Source organism: Hoplias malabaricus, chromosome 6 (assembly GCF_029633855.1).
Source record: "Hoplias malabaricus isolate fHopMal1 chromosome 6, fHopMal1.hap1, whole genome shotgun sequence".
Taxonomy (NCBI): Eukaryota; Metazoa; Chordata; class Actinopteri; order Characiformes; family Erythrinidae; genus Hoplias; species Hoplias malabaricus.
The window spans coordinates 1741326-1759105 of record NC_089805.1 but is presented as its reverse complement, the minus strand read 5'-3'; the positions used below and the strand labels follow the sequence as shown (position 1 = coordinate 1759105).

Sequence of the window (17780 nt, the reverse complement as noted above, 5' to 3'; positions counted from 1 at the left end):
GGGAGGAAACCGGAGCACCCGGAGGAAACCCACGCAGACACAGGGAGAACACACCACACTCCTCACAGACAGTCACCCGGAGTGGGACTTGAACACACTACCTTCAAGACCTTGGAGCTGTGTGACTGCGACACTACCTGCTGCACCACTGTGCCGCCCAGTTCTCAACATTTCTATCCCCATAAAGGTACAAGTGCAATGTAGGCCACTGCAGTAGAGACTGAAATGAGGCAAGTTTGTGTGTGTGTGTGTGTGTGTGTGTGTGTGTGTTTGAGTGTGTGCTTGTTGGTGTATGTGTGTTTGTTTTTATATCGTTAATATTGTCTGTAGGAAATCCACAGAAAAGCAGGGCTGGCTGAATGTTGTTGTTTAATACTGAAAGATTAAAAATAGTTTATTTTTGATTACTGACTTTAAGGACATGCTGTTACCTGTGGGTACTTGCTAGTGTGTTACATTTTTAGGCACATTATAAAACTAGATCTAAAGAGATTGAACTAGTTAGTATGATTATCTAATTATCTATAAATACAAACATTAGTAATTAAATTTATGTTAGAGTGTTTGTTTCACGGGCGGCACGGTGGCGCAGCAGGTAGTGTCGCAGTCACACAGCTCCAGGGACCTGGAGGGTTCAATTCCCGCTCCGGGTGACTGTCTGTGAGGAGTGTGGTGTGTTCTCCCTGTGTCTGCGTGGGTTTCCTCCGGGTGACTGTCTGTGAGGAGTGTGGTGTGTTCTCCCTGTGTCTGTGTGGGTTTCCTCCGGGTGACTGTCTGTGAGGAGTGTGGTGTGTTCACCCTGTGTCTGCGTGGGTTTCCTCCGGGTGACTGTCTGTGAGGAGTGTGGTGTGTTCTCTCTGTGTCTGCGTGGGTTTCCTCCGGGTGACTGTCTGTGAGGAGTGTGGTGTGTTCTCCCTGTGTCTGCGTGGGTTTCCTCCCACGCTCCAAAAACACACATTGGTAGGTGGATTGGTGACTCAAAAAGTGCCCGTAGGTGTGAGTGAATGTGTGTGTGTGTGTCACCCTGTGAAGGACTGGAACAACCCCCTCCAAGGTGTGTTGTTGCCTTGCACCCAATAATTCCGGGTTGGACCCTGAATTGGACAAGTGGTTACAGACAATAAAATAAAGGAATAAAGTGTTGCAAACTTTATGCCCACAGACTTTAAGTATGTTAAAATTGAATTCTGTATTAGTAAGAAATTCTAGAGAGAGAGAGAGTTAGAGAGAAAGAGAGAGAGAGAGAGAATCAAGTAATACTACTACAAGCTAAATATTAGAAGCAAAATTTAAAATCACAGTTTTTTAAGGCGGTCAGTAAGGGTTGAATGCATGGCACTACTCAGTGAGACCTTAGACTCATGTGCAGCTGTTCCTGAACATCCCATTCTATTGGTCTATGCTTTTCTTTGGAGAATATAGAAGCTGTAAAATAGTAGAAAACACTCTATATTCTAATATTTATATAGACTATTTTTTATTTAGCTGATAATAAATGCCACAAATACACGAGTGAAGTTTGCTGAAACTAAACATTACATTTTATCTTTCTCAAACCATGAACATCCCAGTAAACAAGGAACGTCCCTGGACGTTCAAAATAGGTCTAAAAGTAGTCTGTCCGTCAAGGACATAATTTAAACGTCAATGGACGTCCAAAATCCATCTTAATAAGTTAGTTAAGTGGTGACCAATCGATAACGTCAGTGGACGTCCAAAATGCGTTTTATACAAGTAATTTATTTCGGGACCAATTAATAACGTCAATGGACGTCCAAAATACGTCTAATAGTCGTCTTTTCAATGTCTGTGTTTGGACGTTTTTTCAACTTTCATTTTCAACCTTAAGAGAACGTTGATTAGACGACAGTCATTACGTCATTTCAACGTTGAATCAACGACTAAATGTTTACTGGGTATATAGCAGGTGAAGTAAGTGTTGAACACGTCCGTCCGATCCACACATGCAGAGAAATAAAACCATAGTTGTCCATAAATTACGTTATGTGTAATAATGAGAAGTGACAGGGAAACAGTATTGAACACACTTACTGAAATTAAGTGAATACTTTGTTGGTGACAGCTTCAGGACACCTCCTCTATGGAGAAACTAGTCGCATGCCTTGCTCAGGTGTGATTTCGGCCCATTCTTCCACACAAACACTTCCATGGGCTCCTTCTATGAGCTCTGAGCATTCGTTGGTTCCACGAAACAATGTGTTCTGGTTCTTATTCTAAAAGAAAGTACGTATGTTCACACATCCTCAGCGAAAAGCATAAACACAGCACAGAAGAGAGTCATGACACACAGCTCAGACTCAGGCTAAATTTGATCTTTGTATTCTGCAAATGAACAGCGAGGTTGTGGTCTGTAGAGGATGCGTTAAATTAGAAAATTAACCAAATATGTTTGATGAAGAGCGGAAACGTTTACAGCACGACTGCTGCCTCTGCTGTTGTGTTCAGAACGCTTCAGGTCACTTAGGTCCACAACGGCTGTTTTTTTAAACGTAGATTAAAATCTGTGTGAAATAAACTGTGAAAAGTCATATGCATTAAATGATGTTTATGGCTTTGGAGGATTTGGAGGATCTTCAGTCAGTGTGTTATCAGTATTCATGCTGCACTGTGTCAGCTGTCGACAGCACTGACCTAGTTTGAACATCTTTCCAGCACATTGGCTTGTAGTGATCTCTTTAGGTATGAGGGTATGTTTGTGTTTACATACATTCATTTCTGTGTGTGTGTGTGTGTGTGTGTGTGTGAGAAAGAGGGAGAGAGTGAGTTAGTGAGTAGCTCCTCAGTTCTCTCTGGATTTCAATGTCATTTTAGCACAGTCAGACACACACACACACACAGTCCTGTGGCCCAGATACAGGAACTGATATAGCGGTATATCAACACCTACCCAGCTAAGTCACACATAGTCACACACACACACACACACACACACACTCACACGCCCTCACATACAAGCATTCACACACACACACACACAAACATACTAACACGCCCTCACATACGACCATTCACACACACACACACACACACACACACAAACATACTCACACACCCTCACATACAAGCATTCACACACACACACACACACACAAACATACTAACACGCCCTCACATACGACCATTCACACACACACACACACACACACACACAAACATACTCACACGCCCTCACATACAAGCATTCACACACACACACACACACAAACATACTCACACACCCTCACATACAAGCATTCACACACACACACACACACACACACACAAACATACTAACACACCCTCACATACGACCATTCACACACACACACACACACAAACAAACATACTCACACACCCTCACATACAAGCATTCACACACACACACACACACACAAACATACTCACACGCCCTCACATACAAGCATTCACACACACACACAAACATACTCACACACCCTCACATACAAGCATTCACACACACACACACACACACACACAAACATACTAACACACCCTCACATACGACCATTCACACACACACACACACACAAACAAACATACTCACACACCCTCACATACAAGCATTCACACACACACACACTCACACAAACATACTCACACACCCTCACATACAAGCATTCACACACACACACACACACACACACAAACATACTCACACACCGTCACATACGACCATTCACACACACACACACACACAAACAAACATACTCACACACCCTCACATACAAGCATTCACACACACACACACACACAAACATACTCACACATCCTCACATACAAGCATTCACACACACACATTACACAAAGAGAAAGAACATTGAAGGGGGGGCGGGGGTGGGGGGTAAATGTGCTAAGCTACATTATAAAACACAAACAGAACACAACTTTGGAAGTATTAAATGCACACTTTACTTTTTCCTGGTTTAACATCTCCTTTACTTTCTGTTCATTTTCTTATTTACATTTCCTATTTCCTATTCCTTTCCATTTTATTTCCTGTCCTTTTCCTCTCCTTTCCTTTCCTTTCCTCACTACTGTACTCCAAATTTGTTGTCACTTGGCTTCATATGAACACACCCAGGGTATAATGCTTTTTGTGTGTGTGTGTGTGTGTGTGCGTTTGTCAGGTGAGATGGAGGAGTTGGAAGCCCTTTGGCTGACAGGTATCTGTCATCATGAGAAGAATGAGGTAATGAGCAGTCAACTGGATGTGGATAACATGGCTGGAGTTTTCTACATGCTGGGGGCGGCCATGGCCCTGTCCCTCATCACCTTCATCGCTGAGCATCTCTTCTACTGGCAGCTACGCTTCTGCTGCATGGGAGTGTGTTCTGGAAAACCAGGACTGACATTCACCATCAGCAGGGTGAGTTATACTCACACACACACACACACACACACACACACACACACACATATGTAGACACACAGACATGTGTACTAGGTGTTAAATGTAGCATGTCATTTGTGGCAGCGAATGCATTATTTACATTTGTGCTGTGTATTATGTCATAGCATGTGTTCGGCAGCTTGTAAATCTTACAGTATGGGACTGGCTGCTTTAGAATTTGAGGGTTAAATGCTGGAGGCATTGGAGGCATAGGATTTTATCTAATGTAGAGTGTGGTATTCAGTGATTTATGGTTTGGGTGTTGAGTAATGTAGAGTATTCATGTTAAAAGCTGTTGGTTGTGGGTTTCAGTGCTTTAAGGTGTTGGTGTTCAGTTCTGTAATATTCAGGGTTTGACTGTTGAAGGTTTTCCAGTTGATCTACAATTACAGACTGGAGTCCATATGCTCTGTATGCATTGTTTGCCCCCTGCACCCTGTTCTTCAATGGGGCCCCTACAAGACCACCACAGAGCATACATTTGTATCAACACAACACACATTAACACATCACCACTATGTCAATGTCAATGCAGTACGGAGAATGATCCACAACCCAGATTACACCTGCTCTGTGGTGGTCTTGACCATTAAAGAACCGGGTGAAATGTGGGGGGAATAGAGTACACAGAACAAGAAATGACACCCCCCCCCCCCCAACGGTGTTGGGAAACTCTAATAGGCGTCTTGCCTGTGACGTAGATGGTGGACAACACTCTAGAAGCTGCACTTAATTTAATGCAAAATGAGGAAAAGGTGTGTTGTTTTTGGCTGCAATCATTCAATGTACAGTGGGACATCTGTGAACAAATGGCCCAAAGATCCCAAAATATCCAGAAAATGGACTAAATTTGTCCACTTTAAACGGGCACTTTGGACAGGACCATCCGCTCACTCCGTTATCTGTAGCTCATTTCACTGGCGCTTTTCCAACAATATGGGCATGTAAGGACACCAACGAAAGGTGTTCAAGAGCCTCTGTAACATGGAGGTAAACAGGGTAAGGACACTCACTTCGCCTGTTTTAGTTGGTGTTAGTTAACGTTAGCTTGACTTGTCTTGTCGGATGAATTCGAGTTCGACTTCGATCACATTTACAAGAATAACGGTACCTCTACATTTGAGTTTAGCTTGTTGCTAGGCTATTGTCATGAATAATGGTGGTTATTTAGCTAGATACTGTCATAACAGTCAGTCATAACGGTGTTTTACCGCGGCGTTGTTCGGCTGTTGTCCACCAGTGACGTCACGGTCGCGTTCGAGAATTTCCGTAGAGAGCTCAGGTTTTTCCGTCAATTTAATAAAATTGTCAGTTTTAAAGTAAATTAAGCTGCTATTTTCATTTTAATTCATACTTATATCTGTCAGTAACTACAATAATGTGGAATATTCATGGAGGTCCATTAAGTGGTGCTTAGCCTTTAAACTGTGTATACTCTGTGCTCATGGTTAGCGAGCTAGTTAGCATAGCAGGCTAGCGAGTGAAGCCTGGAGATAAGGATTTTAAAGCAAGGGTAGGAAGCTGATTTTGTTAATGACAACAATATACAACACCCCACTCCCCAAATATTTGAATATTCACAGAATATCCCGGCCGAAGCTCTGAAGCCCTAAAAATGGTATTTGGGACAGCCCTAATCTTACCATTATTTATGCACTGCTAGCTAAGATGTACCGTAAGGCTCTGTGTTGCAACAGGAATTCTGGCTGTCACTAGTTTTAAACGAACTACTCTCAGTATAAAGTTTAGGATGGACTTAACAGCTTAACTAATGCTCAAACTTATGGTTAGCTTGTTAGCAACTGGCTGCTATTGTGTGATTTTAATTCAGGCCTTTAATTTTTTCTACCACCACTTATTCTGTGACCATATGCTCGCTTGCAATGTCTTGCCATCTCTCTGTTTCTCCCATATTTGTTTTCTTCATAGTGTGTGCTGCTTCTTTCCCTCTTACCCACTGCTCCAAAGGTGTATGCAGCCATTGCAGGACACTTTCAGTGGAGATTCACGTATCTTCATATGTGTGTGTTTTACAAAACATTCAGTTCTTTATATGAGACAAACACAACGAGCCCCGAGGGCTTTTTTTCCTGACTGTAGAACCTCAAAGCCCACGGTTTGTGGCACTTGAAAGAGATGAAACCCATGCATTGTGAAGCACAGAGAGGTACAGCAGTGTGAAATCAAACAGATTTACTCAGAGTATAGTGCTGTTAGAAAAGAGCATTTATATTGTATCATTTCTATCTGTGCACATGTGCTGCTTGTAGCAGTAATGTGGGTAAATAGGATAATTTATAATGGTTTTGCTGGTGATTCTGTTTCATGTATGTGTTGTGTGGGTTCTGCGTTTAGGTGTGTGTACGCGTGTGTGTTGGTTTCTGAATGATCCCCCCTGGATTTGGTTGCTAGCCCTCAGGCCAAAGCTATTAGCATCTACACATCCTGCTCAAATAATGAGTGGCAAACTCACACTGTTTGCTTTGCTGACAACATCCACGCTTAGACTAACACTTCTTCACAAGAACACACACATAAACACACATTTTGGTAATATACATGAACATATTACATGGACACTTCCATCAACAGCAGTATTTTGAGTTTAACTCAGTTTTCTATATAAGGCAACCAACCTAGGATATAATTATTCATTCATTCATTCATTCATTATCTGTAACCCTTATCCAGTTCAGGGTCACGGTGGGTCCAGAGCCTTCCTGGAATCATTGGGCGCAAGGTGGGAATACACCCTGGAGGGGGCGCCAGTCCTTCACAGGGCAACACACACTCACATTCACTCACACACTCACACCTACGGACACTTTTGAGTCACCAATCCACCTACCAACGTGTGTTTTTGAACTGTGGGAGGAAACCGGAGCACCCAGAGGAAACCCATGCAGACACAGGGAGAACACACCACACTCCTCACAGACAGTCACCCGGAGCAGGAATCGAACTCACAACCTCCAGGCCCCTGGAGCTGTGTGACAGACAGCTTATTAACACATTCAATTCCTTTTTAAATTATTGCAACACACAGTTTAGGAACTTTGCATTCAGATGTGTATTTCTATGGTCTCTTTGTACTCACCAGGCAAACCACCATTCTGTAAATGAGGTCACACTCAAATTCACAAACTGTCATTTTTTTCCATCCAGGATTCAACTTAGGGACATCGTCATATAAAGTTAAGGAAAAAGTTGTGTAGGGAACTTCCCAGACCTCATAAAGTGTTTGTGACATATGTCACCATGGACTCTTATGGGCTATGTCCTTGATTTCCAACCGTAAGCAGTGATATTTTAATAGAAAAATGAAAAATTATTCTGTTATATGAAAATACAAAAAAAAATGATTAGTTTTTAGATCCAAAATATTAGTGGTGCTTCTTTGAAGGCCAAGAAGGGCCTGGGGGTTCCCACTGGGCTTTACTTTCACACTAACTGTAGGCAATGTGCCCTTTTGCTTTGGTTAAATATTCGAGAGAGGGTGCTGCTGCTTTGAAACCTTGCTCTTCATGTAGATTGGGTGCCACAAAGAAGAGAACGTCTGTAGTAACTAAGTATTGTTTTGTTAGCTTTGTATAGTGGAGGGTACACTGTACGCCTGAATTAGCAGAACTTAAAAATATTAAGGCAACTGATACACTTTAAGTGTCTACTAATTAATTTATGGCAATTAATACTATTACGTCCTTCTAACCTAATCATAAATGTATTCATTCATTGTCTGTAACCCAGGTGCGAGTCCATCGCTGGGCACCACACACTCACACGTATTGACACTTTTACGTTTTTGGTCTGCGGAGAACACACCACACTCCTCACAGACAGTCACCCGGCGGAAACCCACGCAGACACAGGGAGAACACACCACACTCCTCACAGACAGTCACCCTGAGGAAACCCACGCAGACACAGGGAGAACACACCACACTCCTCACAGACAGTCACCCTGAGGAAACCCACGCAGACACAGGGAGAACACACCACACTCCTCACAGACAGTCACCCGGAGGAAACCCACACAGACACAGGGATAACACACCACACTCCTCACAGACAGTCACCCGGAGGAAACCCACGCAGACACAGGGAGAACACGCCACACTCCTCACAGACAGTCACCCGGAGGAAACCCACGCAGACACAGGGAGAACACACCACACTCCTCACAGACAGTCACCCGGAGGAAACCCCCGCAGACACATGGAGAACACACCACACTCCTCACAGACAGTCACCCGGAGGAAACCCACGCAGACACATGGGGAACACACCACACTCCTCACAGACAGTCACCCGGAGGAAACCCACGCAGACACAGGGAGAACACGCCACACTCCTCACAGACAGTCACCCGGAACGGGAATCGAACACACAACCTATACAGCTATTTTTACTTTAAACCACAAACAGGACTTTCAATATGTTTTAAGTTGGAATCACTATTTCCAGTTAATTACTTTGAACATTAGGGTTTACAGAGTACAAAGCAGGTTAGCCTCTATCAAGTTTACTTGAATAATATTACTTGACTATCTGGCCCAGTGCATACTATGGTATATTAGCAGTGTGTTGAAGGTGACACACAATGGCCTCACAAATTGGGAATTATTTTCGTTAAATCTCTGTATAGGTTAGCCCTTTTTTTCCCCTCACATTTTATTAATTTGTTGTAGTTTATACACGTTTGTCTCAGCTTTCTTCTTATGAATGTGTTCTTGCATTGTTGTGGCAGAAATACATTCCTGAGCTATGGAAGCCTGACCACTAAATGAGCATCTACAAATTACGGTTTACAATTACAAAACATTTTGGCGTCTATCTAATGCCATATGCAATAATGAACATATGCGTGGCGTATGTTTGTCACTAATACCATCACCCTGTTTGCACAAGTTTTTTAGCAGGATCATCGGTGGCAAATGAGTGCCGTGCCTAGATTGTTAGAAGAATCACACCTCCAGTAACAGTTTTGTGACTCTGCTGTTATCAATACACTTTATATCCCTCTGCAACTCATTTATTTTTCTTGCCTTTTTGGCTCGCTGCTGCTTTCCACGGATATTGGATTCTGTTTCCCATACAACAATTCATAATTAAGATATTTTAACAGTTGTTAAAAATTGTAAATAATGGTGAATATTAAAGTCAGTGTTGATGATTCTGGGGAAGTGCTGTTCTCTCTGGTTTGTTTACGTTGTCGTTTAAGAAGGAACAGTATGTTTGTGAGGAACAAAAATGACTGTTGTTTGTACGTTGCTGAAGTTTAACTTCTCTGTAAGTGTTTATTCACTGTCTGAATTACCAGAGAAACTCATTTGTAACTCAAGTTGTTTCGGTGGTGCAGCAGGTAGTGTCCCAGTCACACAGCTCCAGGGGCCTGGAGGTTGTGGGTTCGATTCCCACTCCAGGTGACTGTCTGTGAGGAATTGGTGTGTTCTCCCTGTGTCTGCGTAGGTTTCCTCCGGGTGATTGTCTGTGAGGAGTTGGTTTGTTCTCTCTGTGTCTGCGTGGGTTTCCTCCAGGTGACTGTCTGTGAGGAGTGTGGTTTGTTCTCTCTGTGTCTGCATGGGTTTCCTCCGGGTGACTGTCTGTGAGGAGTGTGGTGTGTTCTCTCTGTGTCCGCGTGGGTTTCCTCCGGGTGACTGTCTGTGAGGAGTGTGGTTTGTTCTCTCTGTGTCTGTGTGGGTTTCCTCCGGGTGACTGTCTGTGAGGAGTGTGGTGTGTTCTCTCTGTGTCCGCGTGGGTTTCCTCCCACAGTCCAAAAACACACGTTGGTAGGTGGATTGGCGACTCAAAAAGTGTCCATAGGTGTGAGTGAATGTGTGAGTGTGTTGCCCTGTGAAGGACTGGCGCCCCCTCCAGGGTGTATTCCCGCCTTGCGCCCAATGATTCCAGGTAGGCTCTGGACCCACCGCGACCCTGAACTGGATAAGGGTTACAGATAATGAATGAGTCTGTGTTTACTTTCATGCAGTTAGCGCTCTCCAAAATTTAGCATCAGCAGTGGAGGTTTAAACAGCTACAGATGCAGTTTCTTTGCTTTGAGCAGAGAGAGAAAGCCTAGTATACTAGACACCGGAGCTTCATAAACACATTAGAAATGATTTGAGCATGTAAACGGGCAGGAGAGCTAGGAAACATCCTCCGAATTTTATAAAAAGTCATGAATATACCCTTTAATGTATGTTGCATTTGGAAAAATAAAGAATGATCAGCACTGAGCATTAAAACCATCATTTTATTCTTTTCCATAATGGAAAGTTATTAAATTGACAAGTAGTTTCCACTTTGACACATGGGGACACTGATTCACAAATTTTATGTTGGGATTCTAATCATTTTAAAAGAACAGGATTTGTCTGTGACCTGCTGCTTTTCTCTGTGTTTTAGGAGGTGTATAGCTGCATCCATGGCGTTGAGATAGAGGACAAGAGTTCAGCAATGAATTCCCCATCTGCCACAATGAACAACACCCACTCCAACATCCTGCGGCTGCTCCGCACGGCCAAGAACATGGCTTCCCTGTCTGGGGTCAACGGTTCCCCCCACAGCGCCCTGGACTTCATTCGCCGCGAGTCATCCGTCTACGACATCAGTGAGCACCGCCGCAGCTTAGCAGGACACTCAGACTGCAAGACCCCCTACTTACCAGATGACAACATGTTCAGTGACTACATCAATGAGGTGGAGCGCACCTTTGGCAACTTGCACCTAAAGGACAGTAACCTTTACCAAGACCATTATCTGCACCACCACACGGGGTCAGCACTGGGGCTGTCTGGTCCACCTGTCCCCCGTCCCCCAAGCCTGGGCTCCAGCAGCTCCTTAGAAGGCGGCATGTTCGACTGTGACAGTTTGGGTGGAGGGGTAGCACCAATCTTCACCACCCAACCTTGTTCTGCCCTTACCCACCGGAATATGAGCAAGTTTGACCTGCTGCAAGCCCAGACACCGTCTTCAGGCCAGGGCTTCAAGCAGGGATTATCGGATTTCTATGGGAAATTCTCATTTAAGGGCGGAGCCTCTAGCTCAGGTTACATCCCATCATGTCATGAGCGTTACTGTAGTGGTGCAGATGATGTGTCTGACATTTCTACACACACTGTCACCTACGGCAATCTGGAAGGCAACAGCAAGAAGCGCAAGCAGTACCGGGACAGCCTAAAGAAGCGCCCTGCATCCGCTAAGTCCCGACGTGAGCTTGTAAGAGAAATGGACCATGTTGAGATGGGTTATCGACGGCGACCCCATCACAGTCGCCACCATTACCATGGAAAACGCTTGGGGTCCCCACCTCTACGAGGAGGAGGAGGTGGTGGTTCTTCTTCCTTCCTATTCCAGGACAAGGAAGAGAGTCTACGAGATTTCTACCTGGACCAATTCCGGCCCAAAGAGGGCGTGCCCCAATGGGAGCATGTGGACCTGACAGATGGGCCAAGTGGGGGCGGAGGAGTCGGGGTCGGGGTCGGGGTTGGGGTTGGGGTTGGGGTTGGGGGCGGGCCCACTTGCTCCAGCCTAGTGCCAGTGGAGGACTTCCTGAAGAGCAAACCCACAAAGGCGGAGAGTAAAGGTGGAGGTGGGGATTGGGAATGCCGGAATTGTCGTGCTAGCAGCGCAGGAAGCAAGCGCATGGCATTTCATTCAGGGGGAGGTGGCTATAGTGGTGGAGGGGGTGGGGTGGCTAGTTGTGGCGCATCTGGAGGTGGGCTGGGGGGAGGGGTCAGTCGGCCTAGCTCAGCCACGTGCATGAGGTGCGAGGCGTGCAAAAAATCCGGCAACCTATATGACATCAGCGAGGACAGCAATCATCTTTTGGACCAGATGGTGGGGGGGCGAGGTCACACACCTTCACAGCGGCGGCGAGCTTTCAGTGGGAAGCCTCTGCGGAGGCAGCATTCGTATGACACTTTCATGGACCTGCAGAGGGAGGAGGGCATGGGGCTTGGGCCGAGTGGAGGTGCGGATCTCATGGGTGGAGCTTTGCCTCCACCCCCTCGCAGTGTGAGTCTGAAGGAGAAGGAGCGATATCTGGAGGGCCCCAGCCCGTTTGCACACATGTTTGACCACCAGGTGGCGACAGATCGAGAGTTCTACAGCCCTGGTGACCAAGGCAAAGGTTCGGCATCCCCCTTCGCTCTTTACCAGGGCGCTGACATTGGACCTCACCGGCGTTCTGTGGGAGAGAGAGACCTCAGGGAGAGAGGCCTGGCTGAAGGACCAACCTACTCTCTCTCCAAATCTCTCTACCCGGACCGCACCAATCACAACCCGTTCATCCCCACTTTCGGGGACGACCAGTGCCTGCTGCACGGAGCCAAGAGCTACTACATGAAGAAGCAGCAGCAGCAGCAGCTCTCCTCCTTCCTGCCCTCCTCTCGTTTCCCCAACCAGCATTCGGGCAGCAAGCTGGGCCTTGGGCCACCCAGGCCCTTCAACGGCACTAACGGCCACGTGTACGAGAAACTCTCCAGCATTGAGTCAGACGTGTGAGAGAGAGGAAGGGTGGAGGAAGGAGTTACGGAGTGAGTGGAGATAAAGTGTTGAAACGATGGGATTGTTAATGAGGAGAAGTGAAAACGGAGGTCAGGTCTTACCCATGTATCTTTGTGTCTTTTGCGGCAGTCAGATTGCAGTCTCAGAAAAGCCTCACACCGCTTCCTGTGAAGCTCACGATGTGCTCCACAGCCTGCAGAGTGCTAAAGAGGAAGCGGAGAGATGGAGGGATTAGACAAGTGGCCATCTGGGCAAGTGTCAGAGAGAGGGAGAGCTGGAGAGACTGAGAAAAGCTGGAGAGGAGAGTCAGTAAGAGTTCTGTTAAGCTTCTCCAAACCCTTTTCTCTTTCTCTCTGTCCTTTTCTCTCACTCTCTCTCTCTCTCCCATCTTTCTTTCTCTCACTCACGTCCTTTCTCCTCTTCTCTTTCCCTTCCTCTGTCTCCTTGACTCATGTGCAGTGAAGAAACAATCATGAAAGAGAATACAAAATTCTGCTTACAGGGTAATCAATAACACTACCAATAACATTGTGATTGCAGAGCTGGTACCAGTGCGTTGCTAATGCTGGTTAAAGCTGGTTAAAGGTACATTTGAGCATTTATGTCTGCCCTGATGTCTGGCAGTCTGGCATTTGGCCTGCTTCCAGCTCAGCATTGCGGGATCTTTTAATTTATTTATTGTTTTAGTCTTCACCGTCTCCAGACACTGTCGTGGAGCCCGTTCCTTACGGCTCCAGAGTGAACTGAAACAGAGGTCTTAAACTGTGCTGATAAGAATAATGGGAAAAGACGAGCTCCGTGGTGGTCCATCAGCTCACTCCGCCACATCCTACACTCACACACCCGCATACACACACTCACATGTTTGTTCACGATGCACGGCGCGAAGCAATCAGCCGAAAGAGGGTCTCATTCGATGCCGTTTGCAAAAAATTGTTTTCCGCTGCCGACGCGGCCCATTTCTACTGAATTTCAAACATGTGACTTTCACGTGACCCCTGTTTCTTACTCACAGAACGTTCGTGTCACTTTTTTTCCGAGGCCAAGGGTGCGATTAGCAGAGGATGCAGCGAGGAATGAAAGACCGAATCGACCGAAACAATAAGGGGTGGGGCCTGTCCGTATCAGCATTCTGATGTAAATAACACACTCTACTTTCTACACTCGCACACACACACACACACACACACACACACACACACACTTCTTACAATCTGATATACAGGATGGACCTTTACTATATCTTTTACAAAATTAAACAATTATCCAAAATAAGGAGAAAAAGAACAAAATACTCAAAAATATGCAAAAATGTAGTTAAGACAAAAGTATTACTCATTATAAGTGATTATAATAAACGGTAGTTTCTTTGCTTTTAAATCCATGTTTATTATCTGATAGTTAAGAAGCAGACTGGTTAAGAGTTGTATGTTGCTTACTTTCACTAAGACGCCGCAGACGCCGTGAGTGTTGGCTCCTGTGTTTTAGTTCTAGGGCTCTTAAATAAGTTAACCCTTAAACTGCGTTGTAATTTTCAATACTTTTGACAGCAGGATGTTCATGCTTTTTTGGAATAAGCCACACTGTGGAGCATCTCCGGTCATCTAGGAACACTTCATACATGCACGTCACATTCTCTCGCCGACCTACACACACTCTGCTTGGTGTGAGCTTCTGCTTTAAAAGAAAGAAAAACAAAAAAACAAAAACAAAAAAAAAACAGCGCCACACTTCCTTTGGAGTGGCTGCTTCTGTTCGGTTCTGAGTTAATTAGTACAGTTGCATACAGTTTGTTGTTTGTTTGGAAGCAGCAGGTGTTCGGCCCCTGGCGGAAAAAGCTGTGCTGCTGCTGCTGTGGATTCAGCCTCATTCACACCGTGAAGCTTTACTTGAACCTGAGGAGTCTCATTCTCATGCTAATGTACTGTATGAAGAAGGGCCTAGCACATGAGGAATGTTCGACTCGCACATGTGTGCACACGCATACACGCGCGTGTGCGCCCTCTTCGGTGCACGTCAGTGTATGGCGGTGCAGTGACGTGGCTAATTTCACTGTGTTTTTTGCCTCTGAATCATTTAGTAATCACTGTCTGATCTGGATACGCTAACCGAGAGTTAGCTATCCGTGCTTTTCTCCAAAGTATTTCTTCTTAATGTTCTTTTGATTCCAATCTTTACTACTTTTACGTATCACTATTACTCATTGATTAAACCGTGGCATTGCATCTGTGCGTTCATTTAGCATGTGCTTGACCATTTCCATGCGGATTCTGGGTTGCAATAAGGGGTGAGCTGTGTTTTTGTGTGTTTGCGAAGCTGAGAGTGACTCGGGGTCAGTCGCCCACCACCTGGAGCAGCTACTCAAACCCACCAGCAAAGGCCACGAGCTCCTGCATACTGAGCCGAGCTGTTCCTGCTAACCGAGACTTCTAGAGTCCCGGGAAGTGTAGCCATGAAGAAGAAGTGTTTGTGCTGTGGAATCCAGGTTACCAAATGGTGCATTTACACTGCAGCCGTGTAAGATGAATTGTTTTTCAGCCTTTCATTCTTTTCTATAAAGACATGTGGAAGTAGTGTGCAGAGGATTGAGGATAAAGCAGATGAAGAGAGCAAAGATGAGAAGCAAAAGCTGTACATGTTTCTTCAAATGTCATGTTCTCTGCTTTTAGAAACACGCCTCCAAAGCAAGCTCATCTTTTCACTGCAGTGTAAATGCACTGATTTAGGCTAGAGATATACTTGCTGTTAACTGTGCACACCCTCAGAAATTAAATGCTACGTGAACGCAAGGTGCAGTAGACACCTAAACGTTAACAGCAGCGCAGGTGAAAAACAGTATCACGTCCTGGAAGTTTCAGAAGGAAGGCTGTGTCAGTGCTAAGTCTGCAACTACCCGCACCTTTCTGTGGCCTGCCTAGTGGAGACCTTCAATTAGCATATCACATAGGCAAGGTGTTCACTCTACAGACAGTTGTCTACGCAAACGTACAGCAGAACAGTAAGTATATCTCTAGCCTCAAGGCCCATTCATAGAGTATGATTTTTCCGCCCAAAAACAAGCATGCGATTTTTAAAGTAGCAGACCAACTCTGACTAGTTTCTCTATGATGCTCCTCTCATTAAAAACAATATTATATGTTCTTTAACTGCTTTACCCATTATATTTTTGTAGTCAGTGTATTGCTTGTTCTTTAAACGCTAAGCACCACTTAATGAACCTCCATGAATATTCCACATTATTGTAGTCACTGACAGATATAAGTATGAATTAAAATGAAAATAGCAGCTTAATTTGCTTTAAAACTGACAATTGTATTAAATTGACGGAAAAACCCGAGCTCTCTACAGAAATTCTTGAACGCAACCGTGACGTCACTGGTGGACAACAGCTGAACAACGCCGCGGTAAAACACCGTTATGACTGACTGTTATGACAGTATCTAGCTAAATAACCAACATTATTCATGACAATAGCCTAGCAATAAGCTAAACTCAAATGTAGAGGTACCGTTATTCTTGTAAATGTGATCGAAGTCGACCTCGAATTCATCCGACACTATAAACCTCCGTAATGCAGCTACGTAGCCGAGTATAATCTGAGACACCGAGTTTAGCGAGTCAAGCTAACGTTAACTAACACCAACTAAAACAGGCGAAGTAAGTGTAGTTTCCGAACACCGTTGGGGGGGGGGACCAACGGTCATTTAAACCTTATTCCTTGAATTAGTAAGAAATAACATGTTTTCTGACTCTCAATAAACACAAGTTAGGAACTCAAATTCCACTGTATTTATTTGTTTGACACTTGTCCTATAGCTGGTGCTTAGCTTTTAAGCTTTTGAGATCTACTGCAAACAAAACAAGCTGTTCAGCGGCCATCATTTGTTATGGTCTGTAACTATGACAACGGCATTCTGATTTGTTGGTCTGAAAATTGAACATGTAGTAATTGCTAATTTAACGCAGCGTTGCAGTCCGTCAGTTGTGGATTCTGTGTGAAAGACACTGGTAACATATGTTTGTTTTCAAAAGGTTACTTGCATTTTTTTGTTCGTAAACATCTGACTCTGTGAATAGGCCTTTACACTGGGTTCAAACACAAATCACAGCACATTAGCCACAGGTTAGGGTTGGTGCTTAGCATGGATGCTAAGTGCTTTAGGGTGGGGTTTGGATGTTAGCTTCAGTGGTATACCTTCGCATAACTGTAAGACTCTTAGCTAAATGCACAGTGATGAGCTTTAGCAACATTAGCATCAGCGCCAACACTCTGAGCTTAACACCACATAGGGACAGGAGTCAAATGAAGAAAGTGTTGATTCCAGACATTTGGGAATTGAGACAGCTCTAATTCTTTACACTTACTTCCACACAGTGACTTTTAAGTTTGACTGCACCCACTTATGAACAATGACTGCTTCCTGCCACACAGTAAAGACTGGGAAACAAGTGAGGTGTATGCTCACGGTTACGTTTGCTGTTCATTTTCGCACAGTAGGAGCCATATCTGCACAAGAGGCAGATTTCATGGCTTCTCTTAAGCAGGGTGCAGCTAGAATCATGTACCAAATACATTCCAAATACTTTGTTTTACTTATGAATACAGAAAACGTAATGTTGTAAAATAAAGTGTCACAAAAACATTCCAAAATCAAGAGTAAGTATCAGGTTTTATTCACACATGAAGCTTCTTAGGAAATAGGTTAGATTTATTCTGGTAAACGTTTGCATCATTTTTGGCATTCTGACCTATTCATTACCAAGAAGCTTAAAGGACCAATCTGTACTGACAGCAAGAGGTTAAAAGGAGTATTGCAGTCCAAATTCAAACCAGTGGAGTTTTCTGCTGCCTCTCGTGGGT

The 17780-nt window shown here is 44.6% G+C and overlaps 1 protein-coding gene across 3 annotated transcripts in view; it reads left to right on the top strand.

The window, feature by feature from the left end:
- The window catches only part of LOC136699301 (glutamate receptor ionotropic, NMDA 2B-like), a 210393-nt gene extending 194196 nt beyond the window's left edge, over positions 1-16197 (top strand). For all 3 annotated transcript variants that reach the window (XM_066673905.1, XM_066673907.1, XM_066673906.1), the window contains 2 exons: positions 4149-4387; positions 10817-16197. In XM_066673905.1, the coding sequence (XP_066530002.1) occupies positions 4149-4387; positions 10817-12916 (2339 nt within the window). In that variant the 3' untranslated portion in view covers positions 12917-16197. The remainder of the gene's footprint in view (positions 1-4148; positions 4388-10816) is intronic.
- The last annotated feature ends 1583 nt before the right edge of the window (positions 16198-17780 follow it).